This window comes from Urocampus carinirostris, chromosome 4, assembly GCF_059441175.1.
Source record: "Urocampus carinirostris isolate Australia breed hairy pipefish chromosome 4, RoL_Ucar_1.0, whole genome shotgun sequence".
Lineage (NCBI taxonomy): Eukaryota > Metazoa > Chordata > Actinopteri > Syngnathiformes > Syngnathidae > Urocampus > Urocampus carinirostris.
Genome location: NC_142352.1, coordinates 44,442,116 through 44,466,878, shown reverse-complemented (window position 1 = coordinate 44,466,878; position 24,763 = coordinate 44,442,116). Strand labels below are relative to the sequence as shown.

The following is a 24,763-nucleotide window of genomic DNA, read 5'->3' as shown; positions in this document are numbered from 1 at the left end:
AGGAAAAACACAAAACCTCAACATGAGGCAAATGAAAAAAACACACATAGGGTAACTCCTTTTCCAGGAAGAGTAGGCTGCAATAGATGTTGCAAGGTTATCAACAAAGAATACACAAACATCGTCAACATAAAATATAGGTCTTTCATATGCTATTGAAAACAATTGTGTTTTAAGCCTATATTTAAACTGTTCCACTGAGGTTGCTGAATCTCAGAGGGCAGATAATTCCACAGCACTATTTTTGCATTGTTGTGAAGATGTAAAAAAGATGTTCTAGTGAATAGAACATTTTTAACCTTCTTAACGTGTAACTGGAAGTAGAGATTAGTGTCAAATGTGACACCTAGATTTTTTTATTGAGTTACTCTGGGTGATATTATATTTGTCAATGTTAGGAGCACTTTTTGAGAACAAAGTAGGAAATTTAGATGTGCTAATAATTAATCTTTCAGACTTTTCAAGGGTTGAGGCGCATTATCTGTACATTCCACCGCCCTACTTTGACATGGCGCTGCGATATGTAATGTGATGCAAATTCCAGCTAAGCCCAACTCATCCCATCTGTTCCAAGTTAGCGTCCGACAGCAGAAAGGATGGTGATTTCATAAAAGACGCGTGTAGCGAGTGCTGAGAGCGAGAGGTGAATTGAGTTGGAAAGACGGGACGGAACAATCCAGGATGACTCAGGATGCTCCAGATGGTTGGATGCATGTTCGCGCGCATGTGTACGGCTCCTGTTGTAGTACTTGATGGCTGCTTGTTGTTGTGTGCTGTTTGGGTTGCTTTGGGCAATTGAAAACATCTGGTGCACCTGCAAGGAAAAAATTCTAAAAGAACAGAAAAAAACAGAACAAAAAACCTAGAGCAGACTTGATTGTAAATGTTTGGTTGACTGGGTCTTCTCCTCGCACTAATGTTATTGTCTCTGTGGGACCGAGGGAATTTTGCGAGACACAGAAAAACTTTTGGTTATACTGCTGAACACACCCTGGGGTCTTGATTGGGTTGTTGTACTGTATGTTGTTTTGGTATGTGCCTGTATTTTCATAAGCTCATGTATGGATATTCACTCCTTTGCAAAAATCTTTCAAATCCTTAAACTTGCACAATGTATTCCATCTAAAGCAGAGCTGTCAAAGTCAAGGACAGAAGGCTGCGTAAAAGTGGGCTAAAATCCCTTTAAAGAAAAAAATAAATAAATTCCAATATTATCCATCCTGTTGGATCCTATACTACTTGACTTAACAAAAATAAAACTGGGCAAATAACCTCCTAAAAATTTGGAGTCCGGTTCCGATTTTTGTATCCTGCACTAGAGATGACCACGGTGCAATGCAAACAGAAAAAAAAATAAAAATAAATAAGAGCGATTTGCAGTTCCCCACTGGTCGAACACCCACTGAATGAACCCCAACTGCTCAGAAATAAGGGGTAATTATAAGATTTCTTTGTTGCCAGCATAGCATTTTAGCTCTTTGCTTTTATTGTATTTCTTGATAAAACATGTGGTGTAGTGCCTTGAGCAAAATTGCTTCTCTTAGAAATCGTTCAACATTGTATGCATTGTTATATAACTTGTATTACTGACTGCGTATCAGTCAACTGTCATATTAAAAGATGTGCAAAACAGAGCAAATTATTCGAAATATAATGTGTTTTAGATAATGCTGTCGAACAATGTCATCAAGTTAGGAGATATGCAAAACCATGAACACAAATCATCTTGCCACACTTGCAGCTTGTTTGCCATTTGATTTAAGGTTTCCCCACCCTAATATGAAAGTTTATTGTAAGTGCAGCACATTTAATTTATTTTTTACTGATTTATTATTTTCATTTTAAATATTAATGGGCTTTTTGTTTTTACATCTTGTGTAGAATTTACAGGTGGGGTGCGTAGTTTCAGGTGTCCTAAAAAAGTTTTAAATGTAATATTTTCTATTAAGTATTTGTTCGCAATGCCCAACAGAGTTAAAAAGCCTTTACATATTTTGTCCACATTTTTTTTTGTTCTAGAATAAAAATGGTGCAAGTAAGGAAAGTAATGTTTCAAATAAAGTCCAAATGCCAACTTAACCCCCAAAAAGATTAAAAAGAAATATTTCGTTCAATCGCGTCTAAGAACTTCACATACTTGCCAGCACAGCAAAAGGAGGCTGCAATGATGATTTCAGCCAGAAGATGGTGTCGGCAAGTATTGTTTTCGGAGGTTTCGGAGACCAGTTTTAGAAAAAAAAGGTATTTTAGAACAATGTAACGTTTTTATCACAGCTTTTCTTGTGGACAACACGATTTGGCCGAACCGCACCCTAGCTTCAGCAGACCCCAAGTAAATTGAGTTTTTAGACCCGTGCGTTAGTTCTAACTTGGATACATTGATTATTCTATCCATTGCGAAGTAAAACTAATCTTGAGATGGTTTTGACAGCAATTAAGACAATCCACTTCATGTGTGAAGCTTTCCAGTTAGCATGAAATTGGACAAAAAATATAGCATAAACAATGTTCTCTAACATATTATATTGTATAATTGTATTTCTACTACCAAACCACTGACTTTGAGAGCCCTGTATCTAGTTTTGTTTTTTGTTGTTGGGTAGCGAGGTGGATTAAACGGATTACAAAATTAGACATGAAAATGATTTCCTAAATCCTTTGTAAAATGTGACTTTACATCTATTGAAATTATTTATATAAAAGGTGAAAAATGACAGCTTAAATAAGAACTGCCTGATTTTTAAAAGTGTGGTATTCTTTTATTGTCTCTTTTTTCCAGCTGAATCATGTGGCGGTGTAATCCAAGGCCTGAACGGAACGATAGAATCACCCGGTTTCCCTCACGGCTACCCCAACTACGCCAACTGTACGTGGCTGATAATAACAGGGGAGCGGAACAGGATCCAGCTCTCCTTCGTCACACTAGCGCTGGAGGAAGACTTTGATATGGTGTCTGTATATGATGGACAACCATCACCTGGTAACCTAAAAATGAGGTTAGAATATTATATCTTTCTTTTTAGGGGTATTATTTTTTGTCAACGCTGTCACGATAACCTTACAAAGGGTGTTGAATCACATATCTCTCTAGCAAACTTTTCTTTGGACACTGAATGGACAGTACACATTTTGTGCTTCATCCTATTTGGAAAATGTCACTTCCTTTAGAATTTAAACCACGTGATACTCTTAAAGCTCTTGTATTAAATATTGGTGTTTTTTCTCTCTCATGCAAAGCACAATATAGGACAAATGTGGTCATTCCTTCCAGTGGTAAAATTTGTATTTCTTCAAATAAAGAAAGAGTAACTTCACACCATATTTTAGATGCGAATATCAGCACACCCAATACATTTTAGATAATCCAAACATATACTTCAAATAAATTAATCTATAAAAAAATATTGTATATGTAATTTATGTTAATTGAATAGTTAATCACAGCAGCTACAAATAATGCACGTATGCACATCAGTACTATTTAATAATTGTGATTATATTTGTAAATATTATAGACATTTAATACCTATTATTATAATTAGACGCATTTTATTGTAATTTAAAAATATTAGTTTTATGTCAGGGAATACATTTATGGAGATTTGATTAACATTACTAGAAGTAAGGAAAACATATTGTTGTTCGTTGTATAATATATTGCATGGATTGATTTACAGTCATATCGACATATGCAAATGCAATCACCTGTTTGGATGTACAAGTGCCTTTTAGTGGCATGATCTGATTTTACGAAAGGCAACACATGTTTTTCAGGATGAACATTTTTAAAGTGCTTGTCAGTCCCAGTGGACTTCAGGCAATGTGAGAGAAGACCCTGGACTGTTTGCCAGCCGGCTGCAGGGTATATGGAGACAGACAAACTAAAGTAAAATGTGGATTAAACAAATAGTCTCTTGTGCATGTTTTTGGAATTTGGTAGGAAACCAGAGTTCAGAGAAAACCCACCGAGGTATGTGGGAGACATACAAGTGCCGCATTGTTAGGTCAGTGGTTGGAATTGTACCCAAAACCTGAGGTGGATGTGCAAACCAATCAGCTACTGTGCCAGAGATGCATGACATTATCCTCAATAAAGAAGTTGTGTAAACTCCTTTTTGAAGTTCAACATCAATTTTAACATCAAATGGTAGTGTGTTTTTCCATCAGGAAATCTAGTTTAGTTGAAAAAGTTAAATCTAGTTAGCAACATATTTGAACACAATCAGTGGGGAAACACATTCACATAAGATAGCGGTAAATTCCTCGCAAATGGCCACCTTGTTTGAATATATGATGAACAAGCCAAATGAATATGCCAATGTTGTCATTATTACCATGATCAGTCCAGAAAGCCAAAAAAGTTAAAAGGCATTGCTGAACTGGCAGCTTTGCTATTTGGTGATTTGTTGCGGTGCAGCGAGGGTCGTTAGAAAAGCGTCCAGAGAGTTGGCCCGCTGTTGGGAGCTTATTCATCACAGAGTTTGTGTGTAGGAGGGATGAGCAAAGAAGGCACACACTGTTGTGCTTTGGCTTGCCGGTGCATTTTTGGAACAGTGTTTGATTTTTTTGTAAAAGCATTATATCCTGCAGCTTTATTACGTTTCTGAGTGAGAAGAATACCTATTTAGTAGTTTGCCCTGAGGAGGACAAAAGGACTGCTGACTTTACTGAGCATGTAAAAAACACATATTTTCCTACTCGGAGTGTATCAACTTGCCGGTTATTCAGAGTATCATGATGATGGCGAAGATATACTTCACACACTCGCCACCATTTTCATTAGAATGCCTTTTGGGGTCAAACAAAAATAAGTAGCCACGTGTGCAATAATAAGCTATAGAGTGACCAGTGTATATAAAATATTTACCATATATTAAGGACAACAAATCGTTACAGCTTATAAAGCAAACCGGCAAGAGAATTAATAATTTAGAAAGGATAAACCTGTATAAGTCTTATCTGGAGTATAAGCCTTTTGGCGGGGACATTTATTCAATAAAGTCCAACACCAAAACCTTACATGTCATCTCACAAGCTAGTTGTCACAGATGTTCATGTTCACCCTGAATAACTATAAAACACATTTTTTCAATAAAAACATTTTTTCACTAAAACACACGCAAATAGTAATTGGACATCAAAATACAGTTGTAAAATAAATACGTGGTTGTTATCGAAATAAAATGTGAATTTTGTTATAAGCACTTACCATCAGGGAAGTCGGTGGTTGCTAACGGAGATCTGTGTGTTGTGGTGGTGGAGTGAGGGAGAGAGGTGCAGGAGGAGTGAGGGACCATTATAGATGACAAATGTGATTTAAAAAAAAAAACACAAGTGCACAGGATCAGAAGTGTTCGGCAAGAAATTGCCTGCTAAATGGCATGAGCTGCTGCTAGCGGTGAGCGGTCTCGAGCAATTGGTCCTATAGTAGTAGCGTCAGAAAATTATTCTAATTCTGATTTTTTTCTTGTACGTCGGCGATAAATTTGCCCGAAAGACATGGAGTAGTTGGTAATGTGGATGACAAATTGTTCATGTTAGTTTTGCCGGAGATCGAAGAGATCAAAGCCAGGAGAGAAAGCTTGCCATGTGTTGTGAGTCATAATTTTATTCATATTTAGTTTCTTTTGTCTTTTATTAGCATTTTTGGTATTGTAGTAATCCAAAAGTAATTGAAAGTAATTCACTTAGAGTAACCCTACCCAACCCTGCTAATACATTACATACTAACTGTACTAATAATATTCATATTATGATATGAAAATTCAGCGATTTCAATAAGGAAAATCCAAAAATGAGAAAGAACTTTGACAGAATGTATAGGGTGTCATTATCCGTGTTATATGTCGAAGTGTCCTTGGGCAAGACACTGAATCCCTAATGCCCCCAATAAGCAGGTCGGTGCCTTGCATGGCTGCATGGCCGCTATTGGTGTGTGAGTGCGTGTGTGTGAATGGGTAAATGTGAAGCACATTGTAAAGCGCTTCGGGAGGTCTTCATTGACTTGAAAAGCGCTATACTGTATAAATGCTGACCATTTACCATTTATATGACCATCTAATTTATTTTGAATTCTAAATTTCCATGATAACAGAAGAAACACTGCCTCCCCTGACTGTATTTCATTAGGCTAGTGTCATAAAGATAAATACTTGACGTAGAAGTTTTTTTTTCTTTATGTTTTTTTTAATTCCCTTCTAGCATTGAATTGTGTAAAGCAAACCACAATCAGAAGAGTGTGTAGTTGTGTGTGCTGGTGGAATAGCTTGTTGGCCTCTTACAAGGTGAGTTGACAGCTGTGCCAACACCCTCCAGTCAAGTCCAGCTGTGGCCAAACACCAGGAGAGTGAAGTGTACCAGCAGCTCACTTGCGCTTGGCCCGTTGGAGCAATTTACAAGTCCCTTGCAGCTGATGATTTTTTACTTCAGTCCTTTTTTTCTCCTCATTCTCTAAAAAGCAGTTCAGCATTAGGATGCCTATGCATTAATTATATGCATACTGTACAATCATAAAAAAAGCAAGACATTTTGTTTATTTAAAAATAATAATCAAACAATTTCATATCATTTACAGTACTTTTAAACAGCGCTTCAATGGCACACATACATCATTTCCATGTTTTCCAGTAATTTCCTTCTTTGAATTGATTGCTGTTGTTACTGTATTCCACTTTGCCTTATCACTAACTTTCTTGGGATCCATTATAAAAAGCTATAAAACACACTAAATCACAATTAAATAATATGCCGTTCCTCTCAAACACAATTGGGTTGGTGCCAATTATCTGAACAGGAATAATAATAATAATAATAATTTCCTTTGTATTGTCATTCTTTGTAACAATGTACACAGAACGAAATGTCGATACACCTGACCCGTTGTAGCGAGCCGATGCAGCCGCAGCCAACAGAGGGCGCCGCCATTTTACCAATGTTATAAGTCTTAGGTATGACTCGGCCGAGGCGCAAAGAAGTAGAGGTAAGAATTGCCGTTAGAACATCCAGCCCGAACCGACCAATTAACTTGATTTGAGTGACCGAGCCCGAATAAAACCCACATTTTTATATTCTATTTGTGAGGAGAAGGAAGGGATGGTGATTTTGACTGATTCCAACCCCCTGCTGTCGCACGCCGACTTTTCTGTCAGATGTTGCAAGCAAACGCATGTGCTGACGAGTGCATGTGCTGACGAGCGTGCATGTGGCGCAGCGCGGATCCTCCACAGAGAAAAATCAACTTCGAACAAATAAAGGATAGATAATTTAAAAAAATGTCAGCTACAGAAAAGCCTCGGCTGACCCAACCCAAAACAGAACGTAAAGATTGACATCTTAGACCGGACCCAAAATTCAGGACGGGTTTAGGCTTGGGACTTTGATCTTGCCTCTAGGAAAAAGGGATCAGGCGAGGGGGGATGATGAGGACACTGCGTGACCTGGGCCATTGGTGGCTATGCTCCTTTCATGCCACTTTGTGTTCATTTGGTTTTATAAACCTACGAGTCGACTCCCTTATTTCAGTATTGTATCTTATAGTTCTGAATCTGGCTTGAATATGATTATATGCAGTAATTCCAAAATGAAACAATAATAATTAAGTAAATAAATAATGCTTGAAATAAACAATATTTTGACTATGGCTGATGGTAGATGCTATATACAAGTAAGTGGTATTTTCTCACTATAAATTAATTTAAAATTTAGAGGTGTAAGAAAGGTCCAGAAGATTTTGCCAATAGGTTTAGATTTTTTTTGTTGGAAGTATGTCACTAACACTATGTTTCAAGACATAAGCTAAAACAACAAGTATTTCAACAGTTGTGAATAGTTTATTATAGACCCGTTAGTGTTACCCATGTTTAAATACGTCATTAACAAAAAAAAAAAAAATTGAATATTTTACCAGCTTTTGGCGATTTACTCCGCCAAACTAACCTTGCTAGATTAAGTTAAGCTTCACAGTCCTCACAACATTCCATACATGATACAGATGATGGAAGTCTTTAACGTGTGTGTTTGCGGAATCGGTATCGGTATTTATTTATTTATTTATTTATTTATTGACCCAGCACCACCTTCACTCAACCATGGCTTGTGGATTCACATGGTAATTTGTGGAAAAGCAATAGAATCATGAAAGCTTCCTTTTGTTCTCAAAAAAGAACCGGGCTATATCTTCCTCTAGCAGACAGCCGTGCAACTGCCCCCAGACCTTGTGCAAGGAAATTTTGCAATCTCGCAGGAAAGACCTGACATCTGAGGCTTCTCCTCAACGGCCCCAGCTGTGCATCAGCACCACTAAATCTCTTCCATCCCACTCACGCTGATGAAAGATGGCAACGACCTGCACATCTTTTTTTTTTCCTATTTGTTTTTGAAGCAGAAAACAGTCAATAGCGTATTCAAATTCCGCCCCCTGCTTGCTGACGTTAAAACTTTACTATGCGCACAGTACCCTTAAATTCGAAAATCCGATAAAATACTTTATTGTTGATGTAAAATATATTGTAATATGCTGAGGAAGATGTTTTAAAGTTACTTTTCCATCGGCACTCTGCAGTTTGTCGCCACGGAAATCAAATCCATTTGAGTGAAATCCAGCTGACCGTAGACACTTTTTACTGCTGCCATCTCTTATACTTACCCAGTGTAAATTATTGAGGGAGAATCTTTAAGTGGGCACCCAGGTTTTTTTTTTTTTTTTCAGGTATTTTAAAATTGTGATTTACTGCTGAAAAATGCTTATGGGGTATGCTTGTGCAAATTTGTGGTAATTATTAGTGACCCTTTCAAAAAGCTAGCAAAATTAGTGCAATGCAAAAGGGAATTTAACAAAGTCATTTTAATCATGGGATTTTTTTTTTTTTAATCCCCATGTTCGAATCAACATCCAGGTCACAAAAGGAGATACGTAAAACAATCGCTGGAGGAGCAATTGTGTTTAGGTTTTGTAAAAATAAAAACCATTAAAAAAATGAATAAAATAAAACTGAATATTTCGTACTTGTGTGAAAAACAATGGAATAATGGTATCCAAATGGCTGCCAAATATTTATACAGCAAAGGTGCAAAACTCTATGACAAAACCGAAACATAAGTCAGTGGCAAATTCATAAAAAACAAACTTCACATAAGTCTTTGGTCCTGACGGAATCCTGCAGGAGATTTGACAAGACTCAAGGCAAGACCCTTCCGACAAATCAGAACACCACGTAGAACAAAATATAATGACTAGATCGGGAGTGTCCAAACTTTTCAGAAAGCAGCCAGATTTGGTAGGCTGAAAATTTGTGAGGGCTGACCATTCAGCCTGACATTCTTTGAAATCTACTTAATAAATTCACTCTCCATGAAAGGTTTGCTGTGTTCTTGACCTCTCAGATCGCCTTTGTAGCATTTTCATTTGACTCGCAGGGTCTAATGAAAAGCGCTCCTGTGCCATTAATTACTTCCAGTTTCCTTACTTTTTCACAGTGTTCAATTCCAGTTAGCGTTCTGTAGTCAGCATGTTTCGTCTGGCATGTTTTCCTCTTCATATAATATTTTGGGAAACAGCCACAGTCTCTCGGTAAATTAAGCAGACACAGTCGTTTTGGATTTTAGTTAAAAATACTCCAATTTCCACTTGTCATGGGCGACCCTCAAAGTCAACTTTCCTTTTTTGTTGACAGTTGCCATGTAGACAATATAGTGGGCTAAAATTCGCACACAAAGTCAATGGCAAGGTGGCCAAAGTGTAACTGCCATCCTTTGATGAAATGATGCATTCGTTTTTTTTACAATTTTTCCTTTACTGAGGTCAACATTACTGTTACGTGGCCCACTTATTATTATTTTATGACAAGGCCATGGGGCAGTAAAAATGTAATAATGGGCCATATCTGGACACTTATCTGAACAGATACATTTGGACATCAAGTGAATGAAATAAGTGAAACCTTTGCTGGCTAAGTAGCGAGTTAGCCAGAGTCAGCATGTACCTTTAATTTCAGTACTACAAAACCAAGGTTTGAAGAAAAAAAAGCATATAAATAAACAGTTTAACTTGAATGAGAATTCTATTCATGAGCTCATATGAGAGTATATTCTGGTCCATAAACACATTTGGCCTTAAAAAACCTGAAAACTGATCACATTCTTAACATTATCCGACTATTCCTTGCATGTAGATATATCCAGTGGTATCAAATGTTTCCTGAACCACCATGACACGAGGCGTAGTCTGTTTATTTCCTTTATGAGAAGTATGGGTTAGAAGGCGCTAACGAGTTTAAGGAATATTGAGGCTTTTTGTAGTATAAATATTTCAAAATTAAGTAATGTCCTGTGTAGGCGTCAAAATAAGAGGAAACCTATGATTTACATCACTTTTTAAGTTTGCACACATTTAATTCAAATAAAGTCTGAATAAAGAGAACACCTCAATTTTAACCAAATGAATCCCCAAATCACACAAGATGGTGCTAACATGATTTATTATCACATTTCCTAAGGGCGGATTGGCAAATACATGTAGCCCATTATTAACTTGTTTTTTTTCCACCTAAACACATGAGACTAAAGTCATTGCTTATCCATAACATATTCTAATAAAAGAATAGTGCAGACCTTTCAAGCTACAGGAAATATAGTTTGTATAGTTCGTCCTCTGGAGTTTAAGGTAAGGGAAATCATTTGCATTAAGACAAGCAATTACCGTGTTCATGTGACTGTACCTCGAACATTGGTACTCACCAGTGCGAATTAGATTTTCTCATTGCCTTGCATTTTTGGGTGGTCCTTATGGAGTGTCTTTTTTCGTGGAAGATAGACCATAATTAAAACAGAGCAGTGAGGGGAACGTGATTGTCTTCCTGCGTGTCTGATTAAAATTCCATATATACCTGTTCAAGAAATATAGTGTCATCGACTTCCCAAGTGGGATTGCACACTCAAACTTTGACTACCCCAACAATTTGCTGTAAAAGCAGTGTAAAATCTACGCTTTTTTGTAAAAAAATAGGCCAACACTAGATAACCAGGCAATGGAACTAATCCAAGACTACCGCAAGGGAAGCAGAGAGTGACATGAAGAGGGAGGGTGATGGGGGAGGAAGGTAGGAAGGTTTGGAGCAAGCGGTTGATGTTTGGGGTGCGCTGAGGCACGCCGACAAAAAGACCCGGGGCTAGCCAAACACTCAAACTCTCACACGAGGAAACACACAGGGAAGATGCTAAAGCTAGTCGAACTAAATCCCTCCGCGCTTGGCAGTTTTGTCCGTCTGTCGTATTGTGTTTTTGATAATTCCCTAAGCTGCTTCGACATGTCACCAGCACATCTCAAAGTTGAGAACAGTTTGCACATTATGTTAAGAGTTCAACAGGATTTGAAAAGTATGCCTGAACACAGCTAGATAGACAATTGATACATTAATTTATAGTTGACTAACAAAATGTTTCAGGCTGATAAAAGTTTGGATTTCGCTGCTTGGAGTAATCTGTGGTTGGGAGCTGCAGTACCTAATTTGGCCGCCAGAAGACATTAGAGACCCCCGGAAATAAACCACACAAAAGCAGGTTTTCATCGATTTTGTTGGGGCAGCCTTGATATAAAACTTAGCAAACGAAACTCACATGGTCCTAGAGTAAGACTTTGTAATTTTTTTATTTTTTTTTTTTTTTTTACACAAATTGGTTTAGCCGTTTCTGAACCTATTAGTCACATACAAACGCATGTAAAGACACACCCACAAATAGATCGGGATGTATGTGAATGAGATACTATATACATAAACCAAATTGCATGCCATATTAAATTATCCTGTCGTGATGGGCAAAGTTATTGTTATACATGAACGGAACCATCAAGAATTTCGTAAAAATAAAAATGAAATGAAAAACTATTCTAAAGGTTTGTTCATCAAATTATCCTTGAGCTTGGTAATACTTTAATAGTTTAGTAGAGACTCAAAATAAGAATACACCAATGAATCATGAGCTGGCAAGGAAGATACACAAATTCATACCGGTTCTAAAGATCCTCCAATGAGCCCTTTATTCTTATTGAATCTCCTAGGTTACAAAAAATAGACTGCTCAATAGTGACACTTAAGGAAACTGCATAATCAAAATAATGAGCAACATTGACACACAGTAATGAACAGTGTGCAATAACGAACAACCGTGGCATTCTACGAAATCTCCTTTGCAGGTCTTTAATAGTGAAAACAACCACATTTGTTATTGAATCTGAGCGGGTAAAAAAACCTTGAACAAACATTATATGGTTTACTTATCCCTTTGGTAAATATAAGATAAATACTGTTGTGTTTGGAGAGTGGTAAAACAATCACTAATTATACTTGTATGTAAAGGTTTAAAGTTCAAGAATAAACAATACATACAATAGAACTGGCGGTGTGTTAAAAATAGCGAAACTTTAAAATACCAAATCAATTGTTCTCTCTCATTGAGTGATTTAAAACATTCCGTTGTTCTTGAAATAATAGTGTTTTGGATCTGTCCACTAGATGTTTCTATAATGTGTAATGCAAGCAAAAATGAGTCCAAGGAAGAATACAAACCATGGAGACTGAAAAAGAGAAAAAAGCCCCCTGTCTGTTCCAATTTTACCCAGAGTTAAACTTTGTCTTTTTTTTTTTTCATTTTCCCTATTTTCTTCTTTTTTTTCTTTTATCCTTCATTTCTTGTCTTATTGTTCTTCTTTTCATAAGCTATAAGTTGAATTTTTGTCACTTTGCGCCTCCGTATTTTGTCTTCTTCCATTGTGCCTTTAGCACTCTTTTTCCAAACTATCATCCTGGTGGCCGCAAATGGCCCCTGAGTTTGAGACCTGTGACCTCTCTCTCTCTCTCTCTCTCTCTCTCTCTCTCTCTCTCTCTCTCTCTCTCTCTCTCTCTCTCTCTCTCTCTCTCTCTCTCTCTCTCTCTCTCTCTCTCTCTCTCTCTCTCTCTCTCTCTCTCCTTTGTTAAGTAAATGTATATTTGCATCAGTTCTGCTAGCAACATCAAAGGTTTCTAAGAGCCGTAGCATCAATGACAAGTGAGTCTTAAAGTGTTTTGAAAAGCTCGGATCAATGAGTGCAGGTGTCTTTTTATCTTTTTGTATGACTTTAAGAACGGGAAGAATGCAAGAAGGCTGAAATCAATGTGGAGCCAGATTTATTTGCTTGTAAATTGATCAAACCTGTGTGCAGAACTACTAGTCTGATGACGCATGATGGCAATGGTTGCACTTATGAAGGTCTTCTAAGTGCCATGTCAAAAAATAAAATAAATGGACACATCTTGCTCATTTTAACTATTATTGTTGACAACAAAATTTCTTCATTTAGTGCAATGCAAAAGGAAATTTAACAAAGTAATTTCCTTCATACAATTTCTTATTTTACAACTATTCCCAAAAAATAAATGTTGGTTTTATTTTAAATCTATCAGCTTTTAGTAAGTTAAGAAAAAAACTCAAAATAGGCTACATGTTTTCTTATTTTCTAACGTTATTTTCATTTGATAAATGAGATGATTTTGATTTTAACAAAATAATACCTGAAATAAATTAGAATGTCAGAAATTACTTAAAATATGCATCATTTTCTCTTATTTTTGTAACAATTCTTTTGATACGAAATGATTTTTTTATTGTACTAAAACTAATACTTCAATAAATTGGAATGTATAAAAAGAATAAGCTTCCAATAAAACAACTAATCTTTTTTCAAAACCTTTTTTTTTAATAATTTCTGATGATTATTTCACTTACTTTATTGTAATTTTTTAGTTGGACTTTTAGCTTTATACGTTTTGCTTACTGTATTTTCACCACCATAGGGCGCATTGTGTTAAAAGGGGCAGTGTCCGTAGCTGGTTCTATTTCTCTAGTTCACACTACATCGCCTGATAAGGAGCAGGCGCCCTCTCCTGCGGCTGTGTTACAACAACATAAACAAGCATACAAGTGTGCAAAAAGAAAATACAATGGAAGCAAAACTAAATATGGTTGTGGTTCATTTAAGAATTGATTACAAAGTAAAACAAATAGAAAAAAACACAATTCTTTAAAAAGAGCCTTTCGAGCCTTTTCTGACCAGAACAACTAAGCTAAATCTACATTAAAAAGGTTCACTTTCTTCACCTTCAGAGTCACTTTCCATACTGTTCTCTGAAATGATGCCGGCAATTGCGAAAACTTGAACAACGGTCATGACACACACGTTAGCCCAAGCATCGACAATCCATTATTTTTACCACATTCAGCTCGAAGTTTGTGCGCCATTGTAGTCCTGGGCTGGATGGAACAATGAGACAGTTTCCTGAAACGAAAGCACCAAGACAATAACTTTCAAATCACTAGATACTCTACAGCATTAGCATCCATGAGTACTTCCGCAAACAATGCATTTTGTGTGACACCCACTGCATAAGTGGGACATGATGATATTTGAACAGGAGACACTTAAAAGTCACAGATTGCATACAAGTCACATTAAGTCAGAACTGTAGATTATCTCACAAAAATATTGGATTTCACCAAAAATTGGAATTGAGCGTTAATATCGGCTGTGTGAACATAGCCTTATATATGTACACCTTACCCTTTAGCAGTGACACCTTCACTTTCTGCACAGCCTCATAGGGTCCTCAGCTATGTCTTCTGCTTCACATTATACATAGGGCGTATCATTTGATGATAATCTGAGACTTTTTTGAGCTAAAACTCAGCTATGGCTCAGACCTGTGACCTTTTATCCTCGAGGCAGGCGTCCAACGCTAAGGCCACTGAGCTGGTCTACGTCGGGAGATTTACATCACACACGGGCGTAGCGCACAATTTGAAGAAAATCCGAGACTTTCGTGTGCGCCATACGTTATACATTTGAAAGCAATTGCAGTTTACAGACTGACCAAGCTTTGGTTAAGTAAACCTTTAAATTGACCCTTGCTAAATACTTTGAAGAATTGTTTGTTACCCCAAAATAAATATAACAAAATGAACAAAGATGTGATAGTCAGTGTGTGCGAGCATCAGTAATTTAAGACAGGATATGGCCCCCGACTGAAGTGTTGGTCAGCACACAGACCTTAACGTTCTTTTCCTTAAATTATTCAAGTAGACCCGCTAACACCTAAAACGTGTGACGTTATACTGAATGAAAGTGACAGGCTGGGTCACCTGAGGCCTGCTTTGGAAGTGATTCAGCTGGAATCAACTCTAGGACTGATGAGAATATTTAGGTCAGCGGGCCTCCTGCCGCACTAAACACCTGTTAATGCTGAGAGACAGCATGGGGAGAGATGAAATAATGGAGAACTGAAGTGGAGTAGCTGAGGTTAGAAGCACCACAGTCACCATGTTGCTGCCTCATTTCTAGAAAATAAAATTGAACATTAAAATTAAAACATTTTAAAAAAATGCATAGACCACCATCATAACATCCAGATAGATAGATAGATAGATAGATAGATAGATAGATAGATAGATACTTTATTCATCCCCTAAGGGAAATTCACATTTCCAGCAGCATCCCTGAGCTGAGAACAGTACAATAATAAAGCCAAAAGAATACAATATACAAATACCCAGTGTGACGTGCAAATGCCCACTGTAGCGTGTTATATAGAGTAACTAAATAGTGCTACACAGAATACATATTGCAGTAAGATTCGGTAATATCCAATGTAGGTGGTGTGGTTTAATGTGGGCCTTTACTCTGCCGGGTGGAGTTAAAGAGCCTCATGGCATGAGGAAGAAAAGATCTCTTCAGACTGTCCGTAGTACAAGACAGTGACAGCAGTCTGTCGCTGAAACTGCTCTTCTGTCTGGAGATAATGCTGTGTAGTGGATGCGATGGATTGTCCATGATTGACCTCAGCTTTTTCAGTGCTCGTCTCTCAGCTACTGTAGTTAGGCTGTCCAGCTCTTTGCCCACAACAGAGCTCGCTTTCCTAGCCAGTTTATTGAGACGAGAGGCATCCTTCTTCTTGACGCTGCCTCCCCAACACGCTGCCGCATAGAAGAGGGCGCTTGCCACTACTGTCTCATAGAATATTTTCAGGAGCTTTTTGCAGATGTTGAAGGAGGCCAGCCTTCTGAGGAAGTAAAGTCGGCTTTACCCTTTCCTATATGGAGCTTCTGTGTCGGCAGTCCAGTCCAGTTTGTTGTCCAGCTGCACACCCAGGTATTTGTAGGTCTGGACAAATTCTACACATTCTCCCTTGATGGTTACAGGAATCGGGTGAGTTCTGGTTCTCCTGAAGTCCACCACCATCTCTCTGGTCTTGGTGGTGTTTAGGTGCAGGTGGTTTGCGTCGCTCCATCGGACAAAGTCCTGAATCAGTTTCCTGTACTCCTCCTCCTGCCCGATTCTGATACATCCCATGATCGCAGTGTCATCGGCAAACTTTTGCACATGGCAGGACTCAGAGTTGTACTTAAAGTCCGATGTATAAAGAGTGAATAGGAACGGAGAGAGAACGGTCCCCTGCGGGGATCCTGTGCTGCTAACCACAGTGTCCGATGTACAGCCCCCCTGTTTCACATACTGGGGTCTGCCTGTCAGGTAGTCAGTAATTCATTCTACAAGGTGTGAGCTAACTCCCATCTCTGTCAGTTTCCTACTCAGTAGCAGAGGCTGTATGGTATTGAAGGCACTGGAGAAGTCCAAAAATGTAATCCTCACAGCCCCCTTCGCCCTATCCAGGTGAGAGAGGGATCGGTGTAACATGTATACTATAGCATCCTCCACTCCCACCTTCTCCTGGTAAGCAAATTGCAGTGGGTCGATGGCGTGACGGACCTGTAGCCTCAGGTGGTGCAGCAGCAGCCGCTCCATGGTCTTCATCACATGTGATGTCAGGGCGACCGGCCTGAAGTCGTTGAGTTCCTCAGGTCTTGATTTCTTTGGGACTGGGATGATGCAGGATGTTTTCCACAGCTGAGGGACCCTCCCCTGTTCAAGGCTCAGGTTGAAGATGCGCTGTAGAGGGTCTCCCAGCTCAGACGCACAGGCTTTCAGCAGTCGGGGGGATACTCCATCCGGACCAGCTGCCTTGCTGGTTCGTAGCCTTCTCAGCTCTCCACACACCTGGGCTGAAGTTATTTTTAGTGGGGGGATGTCTTCCATGCTAGTGTCCAGAGGGGGAGGGGGAAGGACAGCTGCATTACTCAGGGGTGAGGATGAGGCGGAGTGGTCAAACCTGTTGAAAAAGTTGTTCAACTGGTTGACTCGCCCCACATCTATATCCACATCCACACCCTGCTTGGTGCTGCAGCCAGTAATTGTTTTCATCCCTTCCCACACCTCCTTCATGTTGTTGTTCTGCAGCTTTTTCTCCAACTTCCTCCTGTACTGCTCCTTTCCTTTCCGGAGCTGGACGTCCAGGTGGAGACTTTAAATCTGAAATGGTGGTACGGGCAGCCCAAACATGTAATTGTCTACATATAGAATGTTCGGATAAGATTAACCTCAAGATGCAAAGAATACATTGAGAAACCAAAAGGAAACTGGACTGGAAATTAAAAAAACAGCTGTTCTGTCAGCCTCTTGCAGTGTTTTGCGCAAAAATGCTGAGTCACCAAAACCAAAAAGTGCTGAGTCAACATGTTTCACATCTTGGGTAACCTACATGACTGCCTGTGAAGGACAGTGATCATATCTAAACTCCTCCCCCCTTTTATTGGGTGTACAGTCACACAAACAGAAAAATATAGACATTATCACCGCCCTCGCTTTAGTTAAGGGTGATAATAAGAAACCTTTAGAAGGGCTCACACATGGTTTAATTCCCCTTCCAGGGCGACCAGGTTGCAATGGGTGTTGCAATGGCATCAACAGACAAGATAAAAATTAAGTTGTGAATTGCTGAATTTTTCTCAAGCTTGTTTTGTTGACACACCAAATCCTTATTTTAATTCCCTACCAGCTCAGTAGCCTAGATGGTAAGGCGCCCGCTTTGAGACTGGGAGGTCGGTGGTTCGCGCCCCGGCCGAGTCATTCCTAAGACTTAAAAAGTGGTCGGCGGCGCCCTCTGTTGGCTGCGGCTGCATCGGCTCGCTACAACGGGTCAGGTGCAATCGACATTTCGTTCTGTGTACATTGTTACACAGAATGACAATACAAGGAAATTATTATTATTATTATTATTATTAAATTGCTTATTCCACTCTGCAAGGAATAAACATGCCAACTTGGCAGCCAATTAGTTTGCCAAAATGAAATTAAATCATGTCAGCTTGATAAAGATCTAGTCAACAACGTCTGTGTTTATTTGATGCGGTTTGACTTACATTTTGTTTTAATTTTTATTTTTATTGTTTTTTTTTGGGGGGGGGGGGGGGGTTGTTGGGCGTGTGGAGCTTAGTGTATCTGATCTGAGATTATGAATAAAAGCATTATTGCTCTTTTTTTGTTACTCTTGACGTTTAACTTTAAATTTGATGACAATTCAACAAAATGTTCCCTTCCCTTGTAGAGGTATGATCGGGCCTGTAGAATCCAGCCCGGCTGAATTAAAATAATTAAAGCCCGTCTTTGGTGACTAAATTGGGGTTAAACAAGTCTGTAAAAACATTTGCAACTCTTAGATTTCTGTGTCAGCAGAGGTTATCTTACAATTTTTCAGTATTGACGGGGTATTTATAAAAATTGCAGGACAATTCCTCAACTGGGCTGGCAACCAGTTGAGGATGTCCCTGGCCCACTGGCCGAAGGTAGCTGGAATGGGCTCATGCCCCCCCGCGACCCTACTGAGCATAAGCGGTGCAGATAATGGATGGATGGGAACATTTCAAGGTTGTCCGTTGAACAAGTTGAACCATGGTTTGAACAATGGGCCCTGTCCTTAAGAATCTTGCGCGGTACATTTTAAAAGCGAAGCAGGGAGACGAAGAAGAACAATGATCGGTGGATACTAGACAGAGAGAGAAAGGTGTTATTGGAGTTGACATTGGAAGAGTTTATTACTGTATGTGTTAAGACGAAGCGACTTCTTTTTTTTTTGCATATCACAGTCAGCATAGTTTTTTTAATGTATAAATATATGTTTTTCTTTTTTTTTAATTAATTAATTTTGTTTTTAAGTTTAGCATCTATACATTGTTTTAGCATATTATCTTATCATGGATATATTTTCCTTTAAATCAGCGCAAGATATAGATAAAGAGAGAGATAGAGAGATAGAGAGAGAGAGAAAGAGAGAGAGAGAGAGAAGAGAGAGAGAGAGAGAGAGAGAGAGAGAGAGAGAGAGAGAGAGAGAGAGAGAGAGAGAGAGAGAGAGAGAGAAACCTTACATAACGATCGACCTTTTATGCCCAACGCAGGCTCAAATTGGTGTCGGGCTAACCTCTATTCCTCTGTGACCAGATCAGTGACACTTTAAAAAAATACACATATGAAATAGGTTTTTTTCTTCAGGACGATCATTTTGCCTGTTTTACTGGAAACTTTAATAATATACAAAATAAGTATTATTTGTATAATTTTAACAGAATGTTTAATTATATTATTTAAATGAACACTGAGTAATAGTCGACCACTAGATGTCAAAAGTGTTACAAAGCTCAAGGAAGAATACAAATTATGGAGACTCAAAGTGACACAGTTGCACTATTTTCTTCAATTTTTTTTGTCCCAGCTTTCACAAAGTTTTTGTCTTTTTGGGATTCATTTAACAGAAATATATAAGACAATTGTGTCAGTTCCCTCTAGATGAGCCTTTTATATATAAATCTACATTTATATATATATATATATATATATATATATATATATATATATATATATATATATATATATATATATATATATATATATATATATATATATATATATATATATATATATATATATATATATATATATATATATATATTTTTTATATATAAGTTATTTTTGGGAGTAAAACTAATTCATTTTGTTGTCATGTTCTCCTTTAGATTGAAACAACACATGGGAGGAGCTTGTTGAGTGCATTCACTTGAAAAGAACAACCTGAATTCAACTCTATTTAATTCACTCTGTCAAGCATAGCAATTGATTTCTGCTTTGCATTTCAAAACCCTATACATTATAGGTTGTAACGTGCACAAGCTTTTAGATACCACGCCCCTGGCGCTCTTCTTCACGCTGCTTGACTGGCTGACTGAATGGTTGCTTGTCACGTTTAGAACATCTGAGCTTGGCTTTATCCTCCATTTTCTTCTTCACCCACCCAACCCTTTGGGTGTTTGCAATGTATGAATATGAAATCCACACACCCTGAAAGTAGAGGCTCGAAATGTTTGCTTTAAGCACACTTTGCTCGGTAAACATGTTTGAATATACACTAAAATCCTTCCTAAATTATGCAGGCCTCATCAATTATAAGATGATTCGCAAACAAGTCAATTTTTATTTTTGTAATCTTTGAGCAGAACAGCAAGGCATTGCAAGCCACTGTTTGTTAAAACGTGCATTAGAAGCAAATGCATCTTTCAAACAGTTGGTTCGGATAGAAGATTGGATCCGGCTGCATGGGGTGGCCGGTCTTCGTGAGCTTGCAGAACTATTGGGTGTTAGACACCCCACTAAATGAGACTACGTAATTTTGTTGGTATTTATTCGGGATGCCTTGACACGAAACTTAGGTATATACACTTGCAGAGGCCTAAAGTACAACTGTGTAAATGTTCACGAAAATCGATTCACCCATTTTGGAGCCTATAAGTCTCTCACACACACACACACACACACACACACACACACACACACACATCGGAATTTTAAAGTACAGACGCTCCCCTACTTACGACCGTTCGACTTACAAAAAAAAACGGTAGATACGAAAAAAAATGAGATGTCGAAATATATATATACTGCTGTAAGTTAGATTTTGTATTGTGTGCACCTTTTCCGAGTACAGGGCAGTACTGTAGTGCTTCTATCCGCCGCTACTGGCGTGTGGCGCTGTGAGAGGTCACCCAGCATCCACCCTGAAGAAGAAATCCGCTTTCTCTACCAAGTTTGTGTGTAAACATTCTATACTGTATCTCCAGCACGCTAATAACTTTGACATTTTTATTGTTTAATATCTTGTTCATTATGGTTGGTGTAAAGTGCAAATAAGAGGTTAGCCGTTTCCTTTGAAATGAAAGTGGAATAAGAAAGCTTGATACTGTTGAGAAAATGTTTGGATCACTTTTTTTCGGCCACTTTTTACCACTGAGGAGGAAGTCTCCTAACTCTTGAATTTCATCTTCCAAAAGTAAGTTAAACTTATCTTTATTTATCTTTATAGAGCATATTTTTTCATGAAATGTCTATTTGTAAGTACAAAACAATACAGGTTACTTAAACAGGCCTAAAACATACTTATATGAACCTTAAACATACATTCCATACAAAATATAGCACAAAGCAACTTAAGGAACAAATTCAAATACAAACGATCATCCGGGACCTATCTCGTTTGTAAGTAGGGCAGCGTCTGTAGTTTAGGTCATACGTTTACATAGCTTCAGGATTACAATTTTTCCAAATATGCTGATGTTTTAAATGTCAAAAATAATACAACATTCTGAGTTTGGTATTAAATTTGATTATTCTGACCTCAAATAATTGCCAAAATAATTGAACGTTTAATCTTCTCAATATAATTTGCTTCTTCTCTTTGTTGAAGTAAAAGTCAATATCTGTTCCACAAGATTTTTACACTCAAATAAATCCATACTTAGGAAACAATTATTATTATACTTCTCAAAATCTTTCCGCTGCATGCTGACCAAAAAGACTCGATGTTCTCCTCTCTGCGGGAAACCTGATACCAGTATAATGAATGTAAAGTTGATTTTTAACTCTTTTTACTCATTAAAAAATATATATCCCAACGGTGAGCTTTTTGCATTTTTACTGCACTAACTGCAGTAGAACTTTTTTTTTTTTTGTCTTTGTCAGGAAAAACGCTTTTATCAATAATGGCTTGCCAGAGAATCCAAAAAGATTATATTTGTAGCATCCAGTAAGCTCTCGTTTCTCATGTTGCCCACGCTATTTTCATTTTCTCACCAGTCAAGAACCTGAAAACGTACGGCTGTGTCCTCAAGTTAACTCAGTTTGCTTGCACATGTTTTGATGCCTTCAGAATAGATAGAAATTATATAAACGTTCGGAATCTGGATTACAGAACTGTGGGTGTATTGAAATATCCAATTTGGTTGAGGGGGCCAGTTGTACTGTGAAAATTTGGAACATTTTATTATATGCATGTAGGTGTTGAGGATGCTTTTCTGAGGTTTTTATATGGGAGGTCTTTTTAAATGGATGCACATTTGATTCCAGTATATTGCTGACATTTTTTTGCAGGACAATATCAATGTCATCAATGTACAGACAGATGCAAATTATTTGGAGATGCAGCCACATATGGTTAGTGGCATTGCTGAAAGCAATATGTTGTTTTTGACTTTTTCCCTTTTTTATTTTTCTTTTTTTTACTACTACTTCTAATACAAATTAAATATTAATGTTGAATGTGTCCCATTAATTCTCAATGGGACTGATTTTCAACTTCTTCGTCATGTCAAGTCACATTTCTTTGTAGTCTTTGATCACCGAAAAATAAATCAATGGGCTGCAAAGACCACCATTACAACATCCCCTGATCTGAAACCCATTGAGGGCAGGGAAACAGTAAAAAATAAAACCTCAGCAGGATGTAAATCAAGAACATTTTAGAACGAGTTGCATGTGAGGTAATCCCCCTTCCAGGATGTCGAGGCTGCAAGGGTGTCAACAGTTGTTAATGGCCCATATTGCCTCTCCCCCTACTCTACATATCCTTACTCACTAACTGCTCATCGATACATTGGAAGAAGTGCAATGGCTGTTAACTTGGGGTTCCTCTGAGCCAAACAAAGTTGGGACTGTACTTGACAAATGTATCCATGTGCATTAAATTAACTGGTCTGCGTTTACAGTTCCTTAAAACTCCACTGGAAACACATTACAATTCGATTGACAAATAACTATCACATTTCACCATTGGCATTGGCTTATTTTACCATGTTTGAAACAAGTATGCTCATGCTCAGTAAATACTTATCTCAAGTAGTTTAACATGTTAATTCCTCGCCTGCTAAACACATGGTTACGACTTTGATTTCCCACCCAAGCCAATGAAAACTCACTGCTTTCAGTATAACATAACCATTTATGTAACATAACAGAATGCTAAGTAAGTAAGTAAAACAACCTATAAACAAAACTGATTGTGTTTTTCTGCAAAGCCACAATGGAAATCAATTTGGCATACTACATTGCAATGTGGTATGCTGGGAGCATGGCTACAGACAGAAAAAATATTGCTTCATCTCTTATACCTTGGCTTATTCAGGAAATAGTTTGCTGCTATATTTCATTGCACTACTTTTCATTGCATTAATGTTGTGAGACACCTACAACTGAGGCCAGTCTCCAAATAATTGAAATTGAATTGTATGTATTGTCATTAATAACAACAGAGTCAAAAGAGTCAAAGAAAAAAAAAAACACTATACGGTTGTAAAGGCAGTATATACATCATGGTGCAATAAAAATAAGTGTAATCATTTAGAGCAGCAACAAAATCCCCATATTATGTCACAAATATATATTTACCCAAGCACTACCTTACAGCTATGCTTGCCTATGTATCCTGACATTTTTTAAAATCTTATTTTTTCACTTTCTTCATGATATGTTTATCATTTAGTGTCACGTTTATTCGTGTTGTTTCCAATGTTCACCGCATTGTTATCAATGTCAATAAAGGCAATTTAATAATATTTTAAGTATAAAACTGCTTACATAAATGTTCCACACTGTTTTTGTTTTTTCCCACTGCATACCTCACTTTATTTTAACACAGTTTTGTTCCACTTTTGTTCTCACTTCTCAAGCATTCTTCACCAATCAGCAGACATTGTTGAGCTTGAGGCGAATTCCTTATTTTTTATGATTGTCTTTTATTTTCATTGTCATTTTCTTAGTAGTGTGGCATCATTGGAATTCCTGCTCTATAGGCAAATGTAATGATAGATGACTGACAGGTGCCAAATCTAACGGACCGGCTAGCGTGATTTGTTGCACGGAGCCCACCTAGAATGAATATTTCAGCAAGGATCCTCAAAGACTCCTGTGTGCTATTCCATCCCACATTCTGACATGGCAAAATAAAATTGAAAGTGTATTTTTTAGTACATTGTCAGCAAGTAAGGGACTGCTGACATACAATATGTCACAAAAGTGAGGGCAGTCCTCACTTTTCTTCTGATATTTCATTACAATGTTTATAAAACATCGCTGAAGAAACATTGCCCTGACACAATGAAAAAAAGTATGCACACAAAGGCCATGGCTTACTAGAAATATCTGGTCTGATGAGACAAAGATGAATTGATTTGGCATGGATGGTGTGAAGCATGTGTGGCGGCAACCGGGTTAGGAGTACAAACATGTTTGGGTCATGTCTAAAGCCAAGCATGGTGTTGGGAATGTCATGGTTTGGGGCTCCAACTGAATTAGGAGTTGCATTTCATTAAGTTGAAATCAACATAAGCATGTACTGTGCAATACTGGAGCAAAGAATAATCCCCTTCTCCAGAAACTGGGTTGCAGGGCAACGTTCCAGCCTGACAATGAACCGAAATACACTTTTAAGATGAACTAGAATTTATTCAAGGGGCTAAGAGTCGAATGGGATGGACTGGTCAACCATGTCTCCAGATCTAAATCTAATTGAACATCTTTGAGGCA

At 37.9% G+C, this 24,763-nt stretch overlaps 1 protein-coding gene across 1 annotated transcript in view; it reads left to right on the top strand.

Annotated features, from left to right (window-relative positions):
* Window positions 1-24,763, top strand: part of LOC148367660 (CUB and sushi domain-containing protein 1-like) — a 654,387-nt gene that overhangs the window by 188,764 nt on the left and 440,860 nt on the right. Inside the window, exon 2 of the mRNA XM_088334675.1 lies at window positions 2,780-2,996. Coding sequence (XP_088190801.1) covers window positions 2,780-2,996 — 217 coding nt within the window. The remainder of the gene's footprint in view (window positions 1-2,779; window positions 2,997-24,763) is intronic.